The sequence below is a fragment of the Alligator sinensis genome, unplaced genomic scaffold (assembly GCF_000455745.1).
Source record: "Alligator sinensis unplaced genomic scaffold, ASM45574v1 scaffold842_1, whole genome shotgun sequence".
Lineage (NCBI taxonomy): Eukaryota > Metazoa > Chordata > Crocodylia > Alligatoridae > Alligator > Alligator sinensis.
The window spans coordinates 1,408,919-1,433,712 of record NW_005842295.1 but is presented as its reverse complement, the minus strand read 5'-3'; the positions used below and the strand labels follow the sequence as shown (position 1 = coordinate 1,433,712).

Below are 24,794 nucleotides of genomic sequence, written 5' to 3'. Positions count from 1 at the left end.
ATGTATTTTAGAAATATTGTTTATCATCCTCATGTTCTCTTTCAAAGTATTCTTTCAGAAGGCTTCCTCTTGGGCTAAGATATCTTTCTGGTCACAAAATGTGGTTGTCTTTTGAAGCTCATTGGTGATATTACTCTGCTGAGAGGGGGCTGGTGTCACTTGTGAGATCAATGCAGTCATGTCTATATAAAATTAAATGTTCTTTAATATGCAAGAGATCAGAACAGATGATCTAATGATCACTTTCCACTCCTAACCTTAAGTGCTGTGAATCTACAAATATATCAGTATGCTTCATGCTTTCCAGGTGACAAAGCATGCAGCCTCCCTAATGCACCTGGCTCTGGTTTATCTGGAAATGCAGGAGTCAGTTTGGACTTCACACCAAGACTCAGACCTTCACATTGCTGACCATAGAATTGGACAAAAAAATTTTTTTGATGAAAAAATACAATTTGGGGTTGATGAATGCTATTCACAGATTTCCAAAGCTTTTCACAAATAGTTAAGTTGAAAGAACAAACATGTAAAAATAAAAAAGTTGAAATATTTATTTTTGAAATGGGATTGTATTTTGAAACATGCCTAAATAAATAATAGAGGACATAAAATAAAAAGAAATCCTTTGAAAACCTGAATGAAATATTTCATTTTGGATCAAGCCAAATATTTTGACCAGCTGGGAATACCACTTTTTGTTTCATTGTTTCTGTAGATAGAAAACTAACACGTTGTTTCCTTGGGTCAACTTGAAACATTTTTTTTGTGTGATTGAGTCAGCAAACTGAAAGACTGTTTATTTCAGTCATCGCTCTCCACTCCTAGCTACTTCCATGGGAATTGAGGATGGCTGCACACTTTTGAACATCTTGCAAGACTGTGACTATAGATAGCATTCATGACATTATGTGGCATTATCACTATGCCATGAATCCAGCACAACAAATAGTATAAGCTGCCTTTAATGTGAGTTTTTCCAGTGTTAAAATAGAAACTAAGTTATAGACAAGTTATTGTTTGCATAAATGACTGACTGAATTTTAATATATCTAACGGATCAATGCACATTATGTAGCAATTTCATTTACAAAACCTGAATAAAATCTTCAGAAGTGCCAGAGTCCCATTTTTGAAAGTTACTTAGTGACTTAGGAGCCTAAGGCCTTGGCTACACTGCCTCTCTGCCAACTGTAGGACTGTCCACTCACTTCTGCTTAGTAAATGCCAGATCCAAGAAAGGCATTGGTTTAACCAGCACTTCTGAACAGGTCCAAGAAGCATGCCTAAGGGTAGTATGGACATTGGACACATAATCAGGACTGCCCTAAAGCAGCTACAGTGTTGCATTTTTAAGATTTGGTATACACTGAGGGGGAGTAGGTGAAAAGGATATGCTTCATAACTGATCCTGGGTTCAGTTCAGATGTAATCTAAATAAGTCATCATGGTCATTGCAAGTCAATAGGACTTAATCTCCTAAATCAATTTTGAAGATAGGACTCAGGCTCTCAAGTCACTTGGGCACTTTTGAAATTTCTACTCAAACTCTCTTTTTGACAGTATAGATAAGTGCAAAAATATGCTTGAATATTATAGTACAGTAGCATGATACTGTATATAACCAAGCATATTCATGAAAAGTTCTAGAAATACCTAGTCAAAGCAGAATGAAATCATGAAAAATTTCACTTTTTAAACCTGATTGTCCTCTTTTTTATTGATTGTAGTCTCAGAACTGGATCCAGCTCTCAGCACACACGAACTTCTGCACTACAAACATCATATTTCTATGTCCTTTAGTGCAGCATACAGGTGTCTGCAGAGGTTAGATCACATTAAAAATGGCCACACAATTTAACTTAGTTCACCAAGGTGTGGACCTTACACATAAGTCAATCTTAGTGAAAATTGTAAAGAAATTCCAGGAAGGTTAGATTGGTCTAAATGTGACCAAACCTATTTAAGTTCACCCTACCTCCGAGGTAGTCTAACTTAGATTGGGCTGGCCATTTTTAGACCGATCTAACTGTCCTGAACTTCTGTCCTACCCCTTCCCTGGCACTGGGCTATTTTTATCCCCCTGGCCTCTCTCTCCATTCCCAGATGGACAATCTCCTTCCCTATGGATCAGCTAGCACCCCCATTCAGCCCACCAAACACCCACATCTCACAATTTGCTCCTGGTGGTGGTTTTATCCATATTTACTGATGCCAGGAGCTATGGAAATTAGTCTTGGTAGGGGGAAGGGTGGGAGGGATGGGAAGGTAGGTTCACTGGTGGGGAACAGGGGGGCTAAAAATAGCCTCTGGTCCCAGGGGTTGGGGAGAGTTTATACCAAATCTATAATTTTAAAGAATCAATTTTAGAAAAGGGTCTGTTCAGGTATAGTGTGTGAATGGGAGATTTCCACTTGAAATGAGTGGAGAGTAGACCTGTGAGGGACAAAAACCACATGAAGCTATAGTGGGACAGTGCTGCCAGAACCAAGCTTCTGCTGAAATGGGTTCATGAATCTGAATGTTACTTAAACAAACATTAATCAAATCATTGACCTCTCTTATCAAATCATCAAAATCAAATCAAATCAAAGCATGAATCAAGACATGAATGCAAACATTGACCTCTTTGAGAACTGGTCAGTGCCAATTAGATCTATATTAAATATTGTTTCCATACCACATCACAGTAAAGACTGTTTTGGGACATTGCACAAAATAATATTGTTTTCTTTTCAGTTCTTGTGGAGGGAAAGTTGGACATTGGTCCTTGTTCTGCTATTGTATTGGGTACAAAATGAACAATGAAACTAATGCCTTCTTTACGTATGGAACTGGCAACCATCTGATACACTGTTTGTTTTCCTGCTAGTGTTTCTGGTGCATGGTTTGTAAAGGGAATAAGACAATAAGTCACCTTCTCTCTATTTTGAAACAGTGAGAAGGGGGAAACATCCCCTTCACTAGATTCAAGTAGAAATTTACCAGATTGAGAGCAGAATTTGACTCCCTAAATGACATGATCTGACCTTTTGTCTTTCTTTAGGACTGATCCTTTGAACAGACTAATTCATATGTTTAATCATGTGAATAGTCCCGTTGCCTTCAGTGATATTACTCACAAAAATAAAGGGAAAAATCACACATACATTTTTTGCAAGATTCAGGGTTGATTTGTTGTCATTGATTTTAGCTTTTTTAAAGTAAAAAATATTTTGTATTCAAATGGGTGTAATGCAAAGGATTTTTAGCTATTTTTCAGCAAGTTGAGTAGCTAAATACATGTGTGTTTCATTTTGGTTTAGCCAGTAAACACTTAACTAGACTTTTAAGAAACAAACAAAAGCCGTCATTTACTAAAATATAACTGATCCTGTGGCTTTGTTTATTCATGTGAGACTTTTTACCCTGAGCCATTCATTCTAGTACAACTAATTGGACCATTAGTTTGAGGAAGGATTAGAGAATAAGGCTCACAGTGTGCGCATGTGTGGGTACACATGCATGCATACACATGCATGTGTATTTATGTACATACAAAAACTTCATCCAGAATGGTGTCTTATGATCAAGCAAGATGTGAAAATCATGTAATGAAGCGGGTCTCCACTGGTAACTAAAATGCAAATGATTCAACCTCCTTGTCCATTAAGATGCACTCAACAATTGTTACATATTGATTTATTATAAATTAATTTCTTCACTTTTTAATTGCATTTGAATACTACTAGTCAGTGCATTTACATAAAATACAGGAATGTCCTGATGGCATTTTTTCCCTTCTGGTAATTCACTGAAAGATTTTTAATTGCAGCAGTAGCCAGTCATATTTTCACTGCTCGAAGGATCTGAGTATACATTAGAGCATTACAAGAAGAGTTGTGGTACTATAAATGTACACTGTACACTGTAATTTTCTTTAGCTATTGCTGCAAAAGCAATGGGATGTTTATGAAAAGCATATACTGCACTGTAAGAAGCACAAACTTTATTAAATTCAGAAATGTAAAATTACAAATCTTAAAAAATAATGTCTTGCTTTAATATTGTGTCATCACTTCAGGATATATTTGTTTACTGTGTTTGATATTTTAAGGCTTGCACGGGAGGTGGATGTACAATTAGTGAAGCCAACAGAGCCCTAACAGATGAGAGTACACCAGAAGGTGTTCCTGCTCCAAAAGCCCAGTCATATTCACCTGATTCCTTTAACATCTCATGGAGTAAGCCTGAGTATCCGAATGGTAAGTGAACTCTTTTAGCCTCAAGTTAAAAAGATGATTAGTAAAGGTAAATTAATATTCTAAATGGCAGCTTATATGTGGTGCTTAATTTTTAATGATCATTTTAGCACATAAAATACCTGTGATAGTATCATTGTCTATAGCTAGGAGATTGTGGTTTTCAGCATAGCACACAATTTCAGTGGCTCAAAAGTGCTCCCTTTTGATAGTTCTTGTGTATTGCATCTTATTGTTTAAGGTTTTACAGGACAACTGAGCTGAGGAAATGAACATAGAGAATGGTCGTCTAGAATTTGCACTATAACTTCTGAAAAAGCATTTTTGACATTAATGTTTTTAAATGCTGGATTGATTTCTTAATATATTTATTCATTTCTTATAGTATTATTTTTCTTAATTTCATTCCATAGAACTTGTTCAAGAAATGGTGTACACCTGCACTTTTTTGGAAGTTTATAATATCCTTATTAGAATTAGGAAGTTTTTCTATATGTACTGTGCATATCCATACATTTTATACCAAATTAATAATTTAAATCATGTCAAAAGATATAATCTGGACTTGTTTTCCTGGTTTCACAGCATTATATGTATCATATTCCAATCACACAACAAATGACTGCCCAGAAATCATTGGCACTGTCTGCAAATGTTTATTTTTTGTTGAAATATGTCCTCTATAATAAAAATATAGGATGAATGCATATCAAATATTATAAAGCATGAATTTCCATTAATTTAATTTTCCCATTTGCAAGTTGTCCCTGCTTTTTTGGCTTTGGCAAAGCATGTGTGCTATCCAGATGGTTCAATTTCAAACATTTTGAAAAAAATTCTAGGGAATTTATACATTTTTAAAGGATGCATTTTTTATTATCCTGTATTGTCACATTTTAGGGGATGAAATGCTAACATACTGTTGACATCATTTAGAGGACTATTGGTTTTAATTCATCTTTATATTATGATGGTAATGATGATGATATATGTGCACCTGATTCTGTAAGATTTGTTGTGGACCTCCTTTACCCAGTTTCCAGTAATAGGTTGCATATTTATTGCATGTTATCTGTTTATTTAGTGCAAAATAGGATAAAATAATATAAGCCACTTCTGTGTCTAAGAGGCCATAGTCACATAGTCTTTTTTTTTCAGTAACATGGTGGCTCTTAGTGAGTTAAGTGCTTATAATAATTTCAGTCAGATATCCAAACCTGCTGTCATTTTTGCAATTTGGTAATTTCTAACAAAGTTAGAGGAAGTTTTAGTTTGCATAGATGATGAGAGCAGGCTCTGAGTCTATAATAATAATAGGCTTATTCTATGTGTCCAGAGCACTCTGATTGGTTGCATCACAATGCTTACTGAAACAACCAATCAGAGTGCTCCAGACAGCCAGAAAAAAGCATGTTATTATTACAGATCCTGAGGCATTTCAAACAGATATGCAGGCAAGTCAGACCTAGAATTAAACACAAGACCACAAAAAAACCCCCCCCCCCCCCCCCCCCAGTTATGGAGCTGGCAGGCTCTGCCAAAGGGAAGAAAAGAAAAAGCAGTGAGGAGCCCAATCCTTTTGTTTTTTTCGTGGAACCTGCCCACCTTTCCTGTGACCAGGGGATGAACTGCCGGCTGGCCCTGAGCTATTTGGGCCCCCAGTGTGGCCCTCTGTGGTGACAGCAACCCTCAGGACCGCCTGTCCAGGGTGCCAGTGGGTGGTTGCTGCTCAGGGGGTGCTGCCACCATGGAGGGAAGCACCAGGGGATCCTGTGCAGCTCAGGGCCTGCATGACCCACTGACCACTCGCTCCACAGCTGCAGGAGATGCAGGCAGGCTCTGTGAGAAAAAAAAAGAAAGATAAGGCCCTTTGCCACTTTTTAATTTTTTTGCCTCAGCAGAGCCTGCCAGCATGAGCTGCTGCTGGGTCGCACAGCCCCTGAGCTGTGGGGGGAGGGAGGGCTGGTGCTTCCCTCCACAATGGCACTGCCCCCCAGGGGTGCCTGGGCAGGGTGCTAGCTGCGCAGGTGCAGCCCCAGCTCACAGGCAGCACCTGCCAGATCCAACATTGCATGGGGCACTGGAAGCCTAGTTGTTCTCTGGGAAACTCAGGCATGCACTGTCCCTGCTGCCTTTCCACTGCCTGGGACCACCGGGGAACAGCCTGGCTGCCCAGGGAAGGTGGCAGGACAGCTGCTGGGTGTGCAGACAGTCAGAGAAGGTGGTGGGGATGGCGCATGGGGCACTGGAAGCCCAGCAAGCCCGAGCTTCCCTGAGATTGCCTGGACTTCCAGCACCTCATGCACAGTCCTCGCCGCCTTCTCCGGGTAGGGCCCTTGTACATGTGAGGAATATTGCTGCAACTTGTTATGTAGTAAACTAAAATACATGGGATGTGCTTAAGTTTGCTATGTAAAAAGTAATTTAAATCAAAATACACTGCTGAATGTGTACACTGTTACGATATTTAATTGCAACATGCCGTTGAACATGAACACTCTTACACAATTAATTTGTTAAGAAGGACAATTAAACCACTCAAAGGGGCAATTTCCTCATGTGTACAAGGGCCTTCTTATTCCATGGCTATGAACAAGTCACAGGGTCAGACTTTTGACAAAATATGTATTTATATTCCTATGCCTGTGTTTACACATGGACAGCTTTATGTAGCCTTTTTGAGGGTGCGATGTTTTGATTCTGTTAAAGTATTCAGTCAAAGAATAACTAAGAATCCTGTATTTAACGAAATATTTTTGCAATGAAAATTTAATCGCAAATCTTTTGTGGGTTTCAGCTAGTTTTAATTAATTAACCTCCATAAGATTTTATTTAAAATATGGCATATAATGGGATAGATAGAAGCAATGAAAACTGCATTCATAGCTTCTGATGAAATAAGCTGTTTCTTCCAAAAGCTTATGCCTCTCAGAATAAGTTTATAAGGTACCACTCTGCCCTGCCTTCTGTATAAATCATATTCGCCTTTTTCAAGTATGGCAGTTAATGTCTGTGATATGGCTAGTTTACACTGAGAGCAAAGTAAGTGGTTGCCAGGTAAAGCTTTGGAACCATATCTTGGGCCTAACAAACAGCTGTACTATATGCTCTCAGGAATTCCACAGTGCTTGGGAAATGGTATTCTTTTATCTTCTGTCTTAATTGCAGTCCCTGAGGTTGAAGGCTTCAATAATCTACATCAGGCATTGTCAACTGGTGGGTGGGGATGGAGCACTGCTTCCTCCCAGGAGCAGGGCTGGGTCAAGGCAAGGGCAGTAGTACCATCTACAGGCTGCACAGGCACCACTTGACTGGTCAGATGGGGTGGAGGGAGTGGGGAAAGTTTGCTTGCAGTGGCAGCTGTCGCTGCCATCCACCAACCCATGCCACTGCTCCATATTTGGCCGTGTACCACCCTGCCCTCCACCCTCTCCGCATCCGGCCACCAGGGATACACTTATTAAAAAAGGTTGAAAACACCTGATCTATTCAGCATCTATTCTATGCCCATCTATTCAGCAGAGTACTGGCCAGTGTGTTTATGTAGTTTTACCAAAAACTCTGTACAGAACTTCCTCTTCTATCTCAACTCTGTTGAGAGCTCATGGAAGCATAAGATGTCATGTGCATGCTGCTCCCAGCCTGACCCCGCCTTGTATATGTTTTCATACCTTAAATTCTTTCTCTGCCTGTGGAATAGAAATAGCCAGTTTTCCCCCTTGACAGGGAAAGGTGCTACATGGAAGTATAAATGCTACAGTGATTCCTGGCAGGGGCATAATGGAATGGAACAGGCCTGCTCTAAAAGTCTGAGTTGGCAGAAGAAATTCTGGTTAAGTAAACTAATCAGCTCCAATCAACTGTTGGAGAGTACATACCAGAAGCTGTGCCTCATGGGAACTGGTGCAGTGTGTGCTTCCCTGGTTGCCTGTGAGCTCCAGATGCTGTTTAGGAGTAGACAGAGGTTCTGTCTATTGGCACTGGACTTATGACCCAGCTACTTTGTTCTGGGCAGACCCAACCCTCAGACCAACCATGACCCCTCCCTTTGATAATAGGTGAATTTTATTGATATACAGTGATAGTAGATAAGGATAATGCAAACAATTCTATATATACCAGTCCCAGGGTTCACAGAGTCAAAGTACATCTGGCCAGTATGCGAACTTCACTCTGAGGTTCTCTCTTGAATGTCAGATGTCAGCAGTCTGGAGGTCAGAGGCCGAGGCCCACCCTCCCCAATTGGGGTGCTTGTGATAGGATGGTGGTATGCCCTCTGTCCATGCTGGCCTGGAGCTCCCCTCTTGGGCACCCTTTGCTGCTCTGAAATCCTTTCTTTTGTATCCTTTCTTCTCTCCTGGTGACTCTTCATTTTTGGGGCATTGTTGATTGATCTCCCTGTGGTCATTATACTGTGCAAGTTCTGTCATCTCAGAGTATTTTTTGATTTCACAAACTCATCACATTATAATTTGGTGCTTTCTGGTGTCCTCCTAATTTGGTCCATCTACCAGAACTGGAAATCCCAGTGGCTCTGCAGCTGGGCACTGTGACCTGGACAACATGACAGAGTTCCTTATCTCATGTTATGGAACAGTGTGATACATGTCTTCAGTTTCCCAGCCTGCGTGTCTGTTTGCTTCTTTCTTGCATCAGATACAGTGGATCTTGAAGGAAACTGTAACAAACAGGCTTTTAGAAATCAATTAACCCTTGCTGTTGCCCTGGACCATTGTTCTAATGCATATCTACTTTACCTACAAGCCAATTCCCAAAAAGCAAACCTCTAAATACCATTTTCTAAACATCACTGTCCTGTTTTGAGTATCCTTGTGAAGCAGGCCCTGTGCTTTTGTGCAACATTGTTGCTATCACAAAGCTTAATAGGGAGGAAGGGATGCGCTTTTTTATACGTCCACTGAAGTGGGAAGCTACTGATTGGGCCTGCATTCTGTTGTGCCTGTTCCCAAATTGCTGTTACTTCTTTTCCCAACTCTTGTTCACAATCTTGCCTGTTTTGGAAGATTAATTAAAAGAAAAACCTCTAAAATTTGGTACTGTGTAACTCATGTCTTAGGAAAGTTTGGGTCACTGAGGAGCTCTGTTTCATTCATTTTCAGCAAATCTTTTGGCTGGTTAGTGAGCATATCATCTATAATAATAATAATAGGCTTATTCTGTCTGTCTGGAGCACTCTGATTGGTTGTCTTGGCAGCCAATCACAATGGTTATTGAAACAACCAATCAGAGTGCTCCGGACAGATAGAGTAAGTGTGGTGTTATTATAGATACTTAGACATTTGAAACAGATATGCAGGGAAGTCAGAGCTAGAATGAAGTACCACCACCCCCGCCCCCTCGCAGAGTGGGAAGGCTCTGCCAAAGTTGGGGGGGGGGGCAGTCAGCAGCCCAATTCTTTTTTTTCCTCCAGAGCCTGCCTGCCTCTCCTGTGATTGGGGTGGAAGCTGCAGGGCACCCTGGTGTTTCCCTCCACAGTGGTGGCACCAGATCCTGCCTATGCAAGCTGCTGCCAGGTCACGCAGCCCCTGAGTTGCAGGGGTGGGGGGCAGTGCTTCACTTCATGGTGGTGGTGCCCCCTGGGGCTGCCCGGGTGGGGTGCTAGCTGCACGGGTGCAGCCCCAGCTTGCAGGCAGCAGATTTGGCTCCAACGATGCACAGGGTGCTGGAAACCTGGGCATGTTTGGGGAAGCTCAGGCTTGGCAAGCTTCTGGCATCCCGTGCACTGTCTCCACTGCCTTTCCACCACCTGGAACAACTCAGGAACAGCCTGGCTGCCCTGGGAAGGTAGCAGAAGAGTGGCTGGGTGTGCTGGGAACTGGAGAAGGCAGCAGGGACAGTGCATGGGGCACTGGAAGCCTGCAAAGCCCAAGCTTCCCCGAGCACACCCGGGTTTCTAGCACCCCATACACCATCCCTGCCACCTTCTTCGGATAGGGCCCTTGTACATGTGTACAAAGGCCCTCTTATTCTATGATTATAAACAACTCACAAGGTCAGACTTTTGACAAAATATGTATTTATATTCCTAAGCCTGTGTTTACACTTGGACAGCTTTATGTAGACTTTTTGAGTATGACAAGTTTTGATTCGATTCAAAGTATTTGGTCAAAGGATAACTAACAATCCTGTATTTAAAGAAATACTTTTGCAATGAAAATGTTATTTTGTTTTGTGGGTTTCAGCTAGTTTATAAATAATACTTGTGCCAGCATTTTCAAACTGCATTATAAGTTAAAGAAGATTTCAGGTGGACAGGATCTTAGCTTAATTAAAATATGGAATTGAACAGCTAGAGGTACTTTCCCTTAGCCCTTCCTACTTCCCAGTTCTTACTGCCTTCTCTGACCTCTGCTTGTGGTCGTAGGTTAAAGGGGTGGCAGGTAGGATTCCCTTGTTTGTCTGCAAGAACAAGCAAACCTTTTCCCTTTCTTGGTTTCACTGGTAGAGTCTCCAACTGAATATTGACCTACTAAACTAAAAAGGAAGTAAACCTCAGTTCAAACAACTGACTTTGGCTTGATTTCAGATTGAAACCATGAGAAATTGCCAAGGTGTGTATATAAGTTGAAGTTACATATTATATTTAAGCCATACAAAATCGATGGAATGTTAAGTGGCATGAAAGTTAGAACATGTTGTGAGCAGTCACACATTAAGGGTGAATGCTGTTTCTTGCCTACATTGCTCTGACTTACCACTATAGAGGGAAGGCTGTGAAGCCAGGATACCTGAGCTTTATCCCTGCTGGGGGGAGGGGGCAGGATTCTGGGAGCAGTGTATCGTGGGATACTAGAGGACTGCAAACGGTTTTATCAGCATAAAGCAGACTGAAGTTAACTAGGTAACACATCCCAGAGTTAACTTTTCCCTGAAGTGATATAACTTGGAGATGCTCAGCGGGCACTTAGCACATATTAATAAGTTTTAATATGCAGATGTTTGTGTTTCAGGTGGCCTTAATATGGCCTGAGTGCAATGTGCAACTTTACCATATCTGTGTCTCCTAGACCACAAACTGGGATCTCCCTTGTAGTTATCAGGAGCCCTTTATTATAAAAATATCTTACAGAGAGGTGCAATGGCTTGCATCTGAGTCTGGGCAATGCATTGTTGCATTCTATAGATCCATATATTAGATGCTGCTGAATGGAAATGAGCAATAACTTGTGCTAAAGCCTAGGAATTAAAAGAAGTGGACCTACTGGAAGATGACAGATGAAGAAAAGACCAGCAGCCTGTGTGTGAATATGACTAGAGAAGAAAAAGTAGAGGATAATATGCAAAATTGGTGATGAACAGGATTGTAGGTTATCAGGCTTCCCTGGAAAGGATGACAACATGTAAGATGAAAGAAAGATCAAGCTTTGAGCCTTCTTGAAGTGTTAAAGAGGTTTTTAGTCCAAACCAGAAACTGAGACTTGGTTTCAGTCAAATTTTCACTGAATTCTGGTGAATTTGGCCCAGTGTCACTCAACTCTGGACTGAGATTTGACAAAGCACTTCTGAGAAAATATAGCTGAATTTATTTGTGTAACGGAAATTGCTTAATTGGGGTTTTATTATAAAAACACGAGATGTGTTCCACTGACAATTATCTTCCCCAAACCATTGACTATCTATGAGATGTACAGTACCTCTTAGGCCACAGAAAAGATGGGCAATTTTACATTCAAATCATAGAGACAAATAGCATAACATAAATCAGAAACTTAATTTAAGAATTCCTGCATCTAACCCAATAGCTCTTGGTGATATGCTATACTATTTTGATCCTGTTATAGTATACGATCCTGCCTCTTGGCCTACAGTTCCTTCAGAGGGGTGTCAGACACAAAACCAGTTTGGGAGAGAATATTTCAGAGTATGATTTTTTTATCATCATACACACAAGTATTATCAAGAGTTTGCAGGACTTGAACCCTAGTTTATACTCAACTGACACGGGTTCCTAGCAATTATACACAGTAGCTCTTTTCCTCTTTAAAATTAGAGATTACACTGAATCAGTATACTGCACCACAATTTACATGCACTCTTTTTTTTTTGTGATTCTCCATAAAAGTGGCCAACCAGTCACAAAGATGCTGCTTGAAAAATGTAAAACATTATTGTAGCTGGTTTCTATCAAACTTTAATTTGAATATGTGGCATGTCACAGAAAGGATGATAGGGCATCTATACATATGCTCCAGGGTGGGGGTGGGGGGTTGCTTTAATTAGAGTGATTCTGAGAGCTGCTCTGATTAAAGTGCCTGAACTGTCACGTGTATTCAGCATCCTGTGCTTCAAAATAGCACTGAGGGTGATTTCACTAAAGCTCATTCAATGATCTTTACAGTGCCATTGCTGTCATTTTGAAGCATGGGGACACAATACACATGAAGCGAAAGCTGCTGGAGCACACTAATTAGCATTTGGTCAGGTTCTCCAGCATCCAAAGGTAGACTGCTTTCTCTTTGTTCCTCCTTTTCTGCAAGTGGACTCGCTGTGACTCATGCCATACCCTGCTGCCCCAGGGTGCCTCAGCAGGAGATCATGATTCACCACTCTCCTCTCTGTCCCCAACCAGCCTTCTAAGCTGCTTTTTAAAGGAGATATTAGTGCCTGTTCCTGTGAGAAGCAGAGTAAACAGATACTCAACATGAGGTTCTTTACTTACACAATAATAATTTGAGAGATGGGGAGTGAATTTATTTGGAGAGCTGATGGTGGGGACAAGACTGGGAGAGAGGAAAAGCACATACACAAAAGCATCTCATAAGCTATTGTGAGTGCTCCCTCACCCCTGCCCCCAGCCCCTCAACAGGTCTCTCTCGTTTTGTAGAAGATTCAGGGGGGTAGCTCCTTCACCCAAGGGGAGATCTGAGGGCTGACAGCCCCTGCCAGCAGCTTTCCAGCACCCCTTCCTGGCAAGTGCTGGCAGAGCAAAGTTTTTAGAACACTTCCCCATCCCTTCCCTCCACAGTGGATAGCTTGCCCTGTGAACATGAAGCAGGTCATATAGCATGACAGTTACTTGTTGCTTGATGAAAACAACATCTGTCAGGGGCCTTGATGATGACAAAAAATATATTGGTAGTCAGTCAGTCAGTGTCTGCGTGATCACCGAGTCATACGATAGTATCCTCAGTGGCCTTGTACAGTTTCTGAACTTAGTCAGCAGCCTGTCACAATATGTGACAGTGTATGTGTGTTGATAATGTAGGAGTGATGTTGTGATTGTCCAGAAATTATGTGAGAGGCAAAGATTTTTTAGGGTGATATCTTTTTGGACCAAGTGGGTGCATCTACACATGTAATCACGGCACTTGAATAAACTGTGGAGCTTATTGCCCTAGGGTCAATTGCTCCTGGGTGCATCATTTGAACATGCATGAACTCAGGAACAATTAACTCCAGAGCAATAAACTCCACAGTTTATTCAGGTGCAGCACATGGAGCTCGGCTGGAGCAGTTTTTTACTCTGCTGCAGGGTAGTACTTTTATTTACAAGTACTATCCTTCTGTGGAGTAAATTAGGGGTGCACATGTAGACACCAAGATGTGTATTGTGCAGCTAATTAGTCAACTGCAGTAAATGTCTTGTGTAGTGGGATACACCCACTGTGTATCTGGGATAGAGTTGGACAAAGCATTCTTCATCAGGTCTCAAATGATAAAATGCACAAAACCCCCAAACCCTATTATCATTTTTAACTATTTCTGGGCCAGTCATCTTTGCAGAGAACTCTTGAGGAGTAGGTAAACTCATTGACTATTCTTTAACCTTTACTGAGTGTGTGTTACAGATGTTCACTAACTGATTCTCTCAACACCACTGTGAGAGAGGTAAGCAGTTATTACTACAATTTCACAAAGATGGCTGGGGAAACAGAGAGGTTAAGTTATTTTTCCACAAGGGGAATTATGGTCTGATTTAAAATAAGAGCTCAAGTTTCTGATCCCATATCTCATATTCAGACCACTAAACCATATCTTTTTCCATTCTCAAATTCACTTTTTTCCTTTGCAGAGAGTTAGGTTTCTCATGCCAGACAGAAGTACTTATTTAACTGTGAACGTTAAAATTGGGAGATAATAAATTGGCTTATTAAAGAGACAGTTGTTTTCTGACAGTACTCGGAGAAGTATCAAAAGTTCACAATGCATATTGGCAAGCTGCTACATGTAGTGTATATGCTCCACAATGCTGTTATTGCAGGAACACTTTAAAATAATGGTCCAGTTAATTAATGCTGAGTTACAGCAGGGATCCTATAGAGGTATTTATGACACCTACATTAATACGAAATGAGTTCATCATGATTAATGCTATTACAATAAATACCAAAGGAATTAATAATGATTAATCCATTATTTTAGAGTGTTTCATGCTATTGAAATAAGTACTTAAAGTGTTTCCTTTTTTTTCCTGTGTAACACACCCCAAATGCCAATGTTCATATTTAAGGCTGCCCTGACCAGTTTAAATTAAAACATCATTCTTTTGAAGTAAATTGAACATGTTTAAGTTTATTTATCTATTTTTTTAGGTCACATACTGAAATGCTTTAACATTCTCTTGATAGGTGAGCCTGATATGGAATCCTGGGAACATTGTACCTTAGGAAGCAGGTCAAGATGCAGCATGATTAGTTGGAATGTAGTTCTCAAATGCTGTATGTTTGCGTGCGTGTGCACTCACACGTGCATGCACGCGTGGAGATGGGGGTGGTCCATATGATGCCTGCCCCCGTTTTGAGTGCAGGCTCTAACTTTTCACGGAGATAGTTTAGGGAATCAAATTTAATATACACATCTCTGAATCACTTCAGTGTATGTACCTGTGAAATACATTGCTTCAAAGTTTAGCAGAAACTCCATTTCTATTCACTTTTATTTATGAATTATTTTCGCATTTGGTTGAGGCAAAATCATTTCTGTTTCAAACAGAATCTTTTCAGTGTAAGTTCAAACAATTCAGTTTTGAAGAAAGAATAAATGCGTTGCGATTATTCAACAATATGAAGCCTGTTTTCACTCTTTAATTGAACCCTCAAGCGTAGCCTATATATGAGTGGAGCTCTGCCACCGTCGGCATATGCAAACATGTTTGCAACATTAAAAAAAAACTTCAAAATAAATTTAACTATAGCTTTGTAAGGATCATTTGAAGTTTCTATGGGGCTGATTATTCAGAAGTACCAAGAACCTGCAGGACTGACTGAAATCAAGGGGAGTGGCAGCTGCTGAGCACTTTGGAAAGTCAGGTTCATAGACATTTCATGCTTCTAACACTATTATCCCACAATTTGGTTCATGTCTAAAATTGCTCAATAGTTGCAAAGTGAACCATTCTGTGATTATCTATCTATCTATCTATCTATCTATCTATCTATATGTTGGTGGGTAACTGATTTCCCATGTGGTTTATAGAGTCTGTGTCACTGGAAGATTTTAAGTACAGGTTAGATTTAAGGGATAGGCTCATAGGGACAGTCCTGCCTTGAGCATCAGGTTTGACTAAATACCCTGCATCAGGTTAGACTAAATCCTACCTTTGAAACCTATTTTCTATGGTCCATTGATAGCTTAATTATAATAAACAAAATGAAAAGGTGCTATTTAAAAAAAAAATTGATGTGAAATATATTGATCTTTTACTTTGTGGGTTCAGTAGGAATTATTGCAGACACCCAAAGGGAATATAGTTGCAATCAGTGGTAAATTACCTGTTTTTAATGGTGTCCACTGTATACTGAATTAAATTTATGTTAGTTATTCACTTGTCAGCCATTGACTGTCTTTGCAAATTGGTATTAACATCCCAAAACTCATCCTAGGGTGAGAGAGAGATTCTGATTCCATAGGAGATTTCCCTGCAAAGAATATGCCAAGTATTTCAGGATCCGGCATTCAGTAAAGGGTAGTTTAAATTAAAACTGCCTATAATGGCTTAAATGTGGCTAAGTGAGATGGAAATCAAGTAAATGTAAGTGATGGGAGCTGAGTTTTCCTTGAACCAATAACTCAGGGAGTATTAACCTATGCAACCTGACACTGGAAAAACTTGAAACAGAGCTCTGACTAGCACAGGTGCTGAGTTTTGCACAGTTTTAGTGCCGAGTCATCTGCTGAAGAGGCACTTGTACAACCCAAGTGCCAAGATGGGAGGATTTGACTTGGAATGATATATTACCACACAGCTTCCCAATAAAAACTGCAGCAGTTCTTTGAAAAGGTGCCAGTATAGCATGTAAAGTTGTTAAATAATAGCATAGCACAGTTTTAGTTCAGGAACAATGTGGAGAATTCCATAATATATAAGCTGCATGGGCAGAAACCCTATTTTTAATTTTTTGCCAGGAATACTAGGCATAGAGATTTATAACTCAACTGCAATTTCACATAGAAATATAAAATGATCATATGAAACAAAACAATACGTTGTATGACACATAAAACACTGAGATTTCTGTTCTAATCACCACCATCATATTTGCCACATCTGGAGCAATGACCCTTTTTCTAAAGGAAAGTGTTCAGACTTCAAGGATCAGAATCCCTGTTGTACAAGAGATTCAGTCTACAGCTTTGTAACATATACAAACTAGATTGATAGGTTTGCTCTGTGTGCAAACCTCACATCATTATTACCAGAGGTTTTGGACATGTGCTTGGATTTTCTTCCCAGTAGGAAAGTTGGAATTCTTTTTTGAGCTGGTTTGTGTTTCTCAGACATACATCTCCACATACTCAGCAAGTCTTGGAATTCTACTTTAAAGAGCTAATAAAAGGAGAGGAATGTATCCACGTGTGAGAAGGAAGGAATGGTAGCTGGGAGCGAGTTTCAAGTTAGTTGACCTTCAAGCTCTAAGCAAACCTGCAAGGGACCATTTTCATTCAGTTCATGAAAACACATTTTCCAGCTTACCCACCCAGGTGAACCTTCACCCAGGGTTCACCCAGACCTATTAGTATTCCCTTTGGAAAAGTGGAGACTTGGGTTATTTTGTATATGAAAGTAGCACACTTCTGTAAAACTCAGCCACCATCACTATCCCTCCCCTAAAAATATTGTTTCACTCTAGATTGTTGCACATATTTTATTCCTTTGATTTTAATAAGACAGCAGCCATTTCACCCCAATAGCATTCCTGTTAATATTACTCATGCAGGAGACTCTGAAACAATTGTATATCACATACTGAAAATTAAATTGACCGACATAGGTACCATACTGTACAAGGTAGGCTCTGTTTAACCAGTCATGTAAAAACTACAGTCTAGAAAAGAACAGATTAATTTATTTGAGGATAAATAGTTTATTTGAGGTTAGTGAATGGAAAATCTACTTGCAAACTGGCAACAAAAAGGAATTTTGTTAAAGCATTTAGTGTGACAGAATACATTTGCTGTCTGCTTATCATGCATCCCAAATGTAATAGAGCTCTACAAAAATATAGACTGCAAATTTTGACTATTAGAAATGTTTGAAAGGTTTTATCTTTAAGTATGATACATATATATTTAAATGTAGGTATTTCTCTCTGCATATTCCATTGGCTAAAGGCTAAGGTCAATGTGATAGTTGAAAAGATTGTTCTTGTGGCCTCGGATGGTGACTTAATCCTCCTTCAGTATTGCATTTACTGTGTAGATCACTATTTTCTCTAAGTCTGAAGGTGGTAGGGTTTAAAACAGTCACTATATATCTTCATATCCTTGTTTTAATCTATGTGTGCATTTGCATGCAGAGTAGGTTGTGAAACAGAATTGCCTCAACTTTCTCAGTTCTAAGATTACCATGACTGTTTTAGTTCAGAAACATGTCTATTAGGGTATATTCTTTGGAGCACAGTAATTTTTTTACAAGATGAATGCAGACCACTTGCCAGACTTTCAGCATTCTAAGATGGAGGATATGTTTTATCTCAGAGACATACAGGCATTTCTGGTACAGATTTTGAAATTTTAGTAGTTATTTAAAAAAAACAAAAACAGTTCATTAGTACCTTCATATTTTTGTAGCTTCAAGCTATTTGTTTCTGCTCCTGTTGTAATGCAGATATGAATTGAATGCTGTTAAATATAATATTGTTTTTATAGGTATTATTAATAGTTATGGATTGTATATGAATGGCATTTTGATGCAGAATTCATCACAGCTAAGTTATTATGCTTATGGACTTGCTCCTTGGAGTCTGCATTCCTTCAGAGTTCGGGCATGTACTGCAAAAGGTTGTGCTTTGGGTCCATTGGTGAGTACCTCAATTTGCATTCTGGGAATGTAATAAATGTCAGATGGCAGTGAATAGCAGAGTAAATGGTGATGATTCACTCTGGTCAGTCCTAGCCCATCTGGCAAAATGTGACATTTTATAAAAAATGCTATTTAAGAGCTGCTAAGGATTTGATAGGTCATCACTAGGCACAGTTCCAAAATAGAGTATATATAGATACAGAAAAGGAAGAGATTGGGAGTTAAATCTGAGGCTGAAACACATATTATTGAAATTAAGTAGAATTAATATGTTTAAAAGGTGCAGATGTGGTTTAACCTGATTTATAAGGACATATATAAAGGGAGAGTTACTGTTCCAGTAATGAGCAAAATTCTAGCTGCCTGACCAAAATCGTGGAGGATAATATAAGGAGTAGAGAAGACAAAATATGACAACACTTCTCAAAAAATTGTCATGCTAATTGGAAAATATCTGTGAAACACAAATCTGTGCTAAAATGGAAAATAATATTATATTAGTCTGGCATGAAAAACACTATACCCAGGATTTAAGATTGTGTTAATATTAGCATTGAATTCTGAAAACAAGTCTTCTGTGGCATAAAACACTTTTGTTATTATAGATCTTTAGACAAGCTGTTGGGCTGACAAACCAAATATGCATTTGTAACATTGCAGCTTATAAATAACTTAAGTAATAATAGCTGTAGATGACTTTTAAAGTGTTGCTGAAAGCATCTTTTTATATTTTACAAGGTTTAATTCTTTAGTAAATTATAGCACTGCCCATACAGTTTTTTATACCAGAAATGTTTTTTATTGTAATAAGGTGGTGATTTTGCCACTTTTTTTCTCTATCATTCTGTGTTTATTTTAACATCATACTTTCTAATGGCAATAGACTATGCTATATTAATAGTAACTCAAAGAAGAGCTTCAAGGTTTAATTTTTCCTTCCCTATTTTTGATCACATTTCCCATGTCTTCCCAAGATTAGTTGCTTTCAAATGCTGGTAACATCATCTATCTGTAGAACAGGGCTGTAGACTTTATAACCATTAAACATTTTATAGCTTAGACTGCTTTGATGGATATTTACTCTTAAAAGCATGAATGGCTTTTTGCCAGATTTTCTTCTCCATGTTAAAGAACCTTCTCATATACCAGAAATTTAAACTTTTTTTTTTAAGTATTCAAAGTGCAGGGATGAGAGCTTGTATACAAAATCATGTTACATCTGTTCCATTGTACAAGTAGCAGTTTTTTAACATGGGGTATTTTAGAATCCCATTGGCAGCTCAGATAAACCAGTTATTTTTAGGGACCTGATCCATAAAATGCATATTAAAATAAAGTGGAGAGAAAACAGAATTGTTTCTTTGTTCCTTTTCTTTTCTTAACATGCTTTCTACTTCACTTAATTCCTAGCCTAGCTTGACTTTCAGTGCAGTTCAAAGTAGGGGTCGCTCTAGCTGATACTTATCTGCATCCCACGATCAGTACGCAAACTATTTTCCCAAGCCAGTGATCCATCTCTAATCGCAGGAATTGAAGTATGCCTTTATTTAGAGCAACTCACCTAAATGATGCCAGGAAGTTAGAGCACTGCATCTTCATTTGATTTTCTGAAAGATTTTTATATCAATTACAGCATAAATCTAACTCTTAAAAAAAACTTTGTCTCTTTGAGTACTCTAAATAGTACGGGGAACATCTCCCAGAAGTAAACTGATATTATCCTTCCAGCTATTTTTGTTGCTGATCTCTTATTTAATGTGCCCTAATCGATTGAAGAGATTCTTTGCCACTACCTTAAGCGCCGGATTTCTCCAGCTTACATTTTTGAAGGTGGCCGTGAAGATTTTAATCAGTTATTTGAGAGTTGCCAGTTCCATTTATCAGCAAGGATTTTTTTTTCTTTCAGTGGTTGCTGATTTTTTTTTTCATTGTTAGACTGTTTTTTGTAGTGATTACAATTTATTTCAAGTAAACCTAGAAAATATGTATTCCAAAATCTTCAGTTTTGTTGTCCTGCTAGCAAAGAGGTATCTCTTTGGAATCTGAACTAATTTTAACCTGCTGCCTGTTCTTTTCACATTAAAGCTATCCTTGAGGAAATTACATTAATGTGTCTCTGTTTGATTTATTATGGAAACTGAAATAGATAGTTATATCTAAATACTTCAGTGTATGAATTGTTCCAACTATTATGGAAAAAAAATCTGCATTTGATTTTGAAAAAAATAAGAGAAATAGAGAGAAATACATTGAAATATTTTGGAAGAATTTATGATAGCTACAAGAAAAATTATTAATAATTAACTCTATTTGTTTCACTTTTCAAAAACCTTTCATATTTTAAGTTTGTAGTACAATATTTATGTTATCCTAATTTACTTGGACAAAACAGACTAATATGGTATAATTATTGTTATTTTAACTATGATTATCTTAGGATTTTTAATTCATATGGTTGTCAAGTGTTTTTGTTACTTTTTAAATTATTGCAACACATCTAGAAATATGAGAAGAGTTAAATATAGGGGAATGTACAGCATAGGAAACTCAAAATTTCCTCTTTTGCACAATATATACTTGTAGAATGCTTAGACTTGAAACAAAATTACTATTGAATATACATTGCCCAAATACAGTTATATTACATACAGTTTCTAACCAATATTTTTATAGTAGTAGTAGCAGTAGTATTTCATACATAATATCCTAAAAGGTGAAAACTGTAATAAGTGATGAACAAGACTTATTTCAACACAATTTTTCCCTTAAAAATCAGTCAGAGATATAAAGTATGATCAGTGTAAGATTCAAGAGTTTTAGTATTTTGTGACGATTACTCCATATAAGCAAAATACTAGGAATTGCTCAGTGCTTTTTTATATTAAAATAATTACAGTACCTTATTTAATGAAAATGATCTCCTAGAAATGCTTGCTTCTTACAGTCATGGCTACATATTATAAGACAGAAATAAGGTAATAAATAGTTAGTACTTATGTAGTATTGAAGGTATCATTCCCTTGGTCATTAATCTGAGAACCAAGACATTTAGTTCCTTTCTAATATTTGGAGGTATTGAGGGTAAACAGCAACTTATATTAGGCACTCAGTACCTCAGAGGGAAGGTCTGACAGAGTAGGAAGTATAAAATAGTGTAACACTGTCATAAAGTTTGATCTTTGATTGCAGGATGCAAATCATTCTGGCCATGATCCAGAAGGCACTTGCATACACAAGTACTAAATGACTGTGCAGTGACTGGAGCTACTGCACAGTAGCATTGTCGAACAGCTTTAAAGTGATGGGACTGTGCAGTAGCTTGTTCCTACTATGCAGTAGCATCATGTCATGCTTTGTGCCACGTGACTCTACCATATAGTAGTAACAAGCTACCGTGCAATCAGCATCTCGTGTAGATGTGGCCTTTACGTGTATAAGTAATCCTTTTGACTTCAGTTGGAATATTCAGCTGCTTTAAAGTTAATCTTGTACTTTGAGTGCTGTGCTGAATTATGGATGTCTAGTATACATTGTGCATGAAAGACAATTACATCTGTAAAATAAATCCTCAGAATAATTAACTTCCCAAATCAGGCATAAAATATACAATCTCCATCTTGAAAAGACAGAGAATACCCCTTGACATTTTGATGCTGTAGAAGGTATAATAGATTAAAACTAGCCCTAAGTGGAACTCCCACAAACTGTAATACTCTTTATATAAAGCTGAGAGACATGGAAAAGATGTCACTTCTTTCCTACCTTAGAAAACACCATATAAATTATTGGTGAGATACAAGCTTACCATCATAAGTAATACATTTTGGACCTTAAATTTTGATCCATAACTTTGAATCATGGCTATAAGTTATGCTTAGTAAAAACCAAATTCCACTATAATTATGAATTTTTCACTTGTTTAGAAAATAAAGCCCTAAGATTAAGATGCTTGTCCTTATTGCCCTTGCTAGCAGTTTTGTCATCTTTCAGTTTACCCTCAAAGGCTTACTTTTCACCATGTCTTAGATCTTCCAGGAACTGCACCTCAGGGTATAAGCCAAACTTGACCAAGGATATTCTTCTTTTGTCAAGTGACTATAGTAATATACAAAGGGGACCTATGCTCATTTTTATATTAAACTTGTCTTTTAACCTTAGTAAGTTTAAGGGATCTTAAATTTCTTCCATTTCCCTTCCACATCCACTTTCCTTCTACTATTCTTTCTCTGGATTGCTGAGCAAGAATCAGGCAATAGATTCAGATGCTACTACATTTTCAGGGTTTGAGTCTTGGAGTACTTAATTCTTCTCCATTTTCTAGCTTTAGATCCAATCCTATGAACAAATATTCTCATAAAATATTTGAATTAGTAGACAGTTTGTAAGTAAATGTTGGGGTGAGGGTAAGGAGAGAGGAAAATACTTTTAAAGAAAATACACCAGTGTGCAATGTTCATTAATAATATATGTTTTAAATCAAATAAACATATCTTAAACTGTTGTATAACATGTTTCCTCATGTGTGTACAGGCTACAGAAGCACATCTCTATCTTACGGTTAAATTTGCAGGTAGAGGCTCGTACAGCAGAAGCTGCACCAGAAGGTACAGTTGAAATGTTTGCCACCATTAATGGATCCAGAGGAATTCTAGTAAAATGGCTACCCCCAAATAAACCTAACGGGCATCTGATCTACACAGTACTTGTTGCTGGACTCTTCTATGCTGATCAAGGTATTTTCTTTGTAATACATCTAGCCCTACCATTATAACAGTATAAAAATAAAATGTCATAATTCTGTGGTTTTTTCCCCCCTTTTTACAAAGGATTTCTAGCAGTTTTAATTTTTCTACCATATTCATTTCAGAGAGAGAGTTAGAGAGAGAGAGGTAAATAAGTGGTTGATTTTAGCAATATTAATTTTGTTGTTTTATTGTACTGCAGTTTTACTATTTTATACTAGTATAAATACATGTATCAGTACTGAAAGAGAAGATCACTGCCCAAAGCTCTTTTAATCTATAAATACAAAAAAGGGTTTTCTCTTGCAGCCCCTACTCAAATGAATAATTCTATTAACAAAGTTGCGGAAGATTATTTTATATAAAAGTTACTTGAACGAGGGGATCATGATTAGATTTGCATACAGCAGAGTTCACACAAATAATGGCAAAGTGATATTGCTTAGAATTAAGAAGGCAACTACCTTTCTGGAGGTCATCTTCTAGAGTGTATATACTGAAATCAGGAATTTATGATGTCCAAAATATACTATTATAAACGGTAACATTATTTTGCTTGACAAAACAGCTTCATCCATGAAATAGAAAATAAGTAAAAGATGAGCTTCATCTCTTACAACCTATTGCATTTAAGGGCAGTTATCGTATTTCCACTGTACTTTCTCTAATCACATATTTCTGAGCAAATGCTACTAAATCAGGATGGTAGTGTTTTACAATCACTTTGAATATGTGAAAAGGACTACAGCACAAAGAATCACACCAGCTTTAGAAACTTTGTACTTAGTATGCACTTTTCACTTGATTGCAAAATGCATCAACTGCTCTAACCATTTGTAAAGAATGTTATAAGGTACATGGATAACGAACAAGCATGAACATTGATGACAATCTAGGTACAGGTTCAATGTTAATTAAATGATCAAGCATGCTTTAATGTATAAAATAATATCTAGCATATATATCACTTAATATTAAATGTTACCATCAGATCTTAGAGGATTTTAAACTGTATGATTATTTTAAGTCATCTAGAAAAGTGTTTGCTGATGATATTATCCCAGAAAAGCACTGATCAGATGATAGTTATTTATTTAATTTTGCTATGTGGTGTAGGCAAATACAATTTAATCAGTGTCATAAGTGAAATAGGAGGCATGATGCTGAGTCACTGGGGGCTTTGTTAGTTGTTTCTTTAAATAATTGGAATGAAAAGAATTTGTTGCTTTCAATATCTGTAGTAAAGGGAAAATATGTCCTGATTTTTTTGTTTTCTAAGAGAAAGTATATACAAGCAGTTGTTTGTGTTCTGTTTGGAAGAGTGTATGTGCTGAAGGTTGGCAGTCTCAGCTGACCCTTCACAAAGGCTGGCGTGTCCCTTTTTTATGCAATGAAGGCTTTGATGTATTCTGCTGTGAAGCACTTGTAAGATTATGAGGTGAAGGAGTGATGATCGATTTAAAAAAAGGAGCAACATTTTGGCTGGACCCATGACAGCACAGCCATTTCCGCCAAGGCAGCTGGGTGAATAATGCAAAAGCCATATTCCCC

The 24,794-nt window shown here is 38.1% G+C and overlaps 1 protein-coding gene across 1 annotated transcript in view; it reads left to right on the top strand.

The window, feature by feature from the left end:
- Positions 1-24,794, top strand: part of USH2A (usherin) — a gene marked incomplete at its 5' end in the record, with an annotated part of 567,922 nt that overhangs the window by 255,779 nt on the left and 287,349 nt on the right. The window contains 3 exons of the mRNA XM_025209559.1: positions 4,094-4,241; positions 18,348-18,499; positions 23,072-23,234. Of these exons, the coding sequence (XP_025065344.1) occupies positions 4,094-4,241; positions 18,348-18,499; positions 23,072-23,234 (463 nt within the window). The remainder of the gene's footprint in view (positions 1-4,093; positions 4,242-18,347; positions 18,500-23,071; positions 23,235-24,794) is intronic.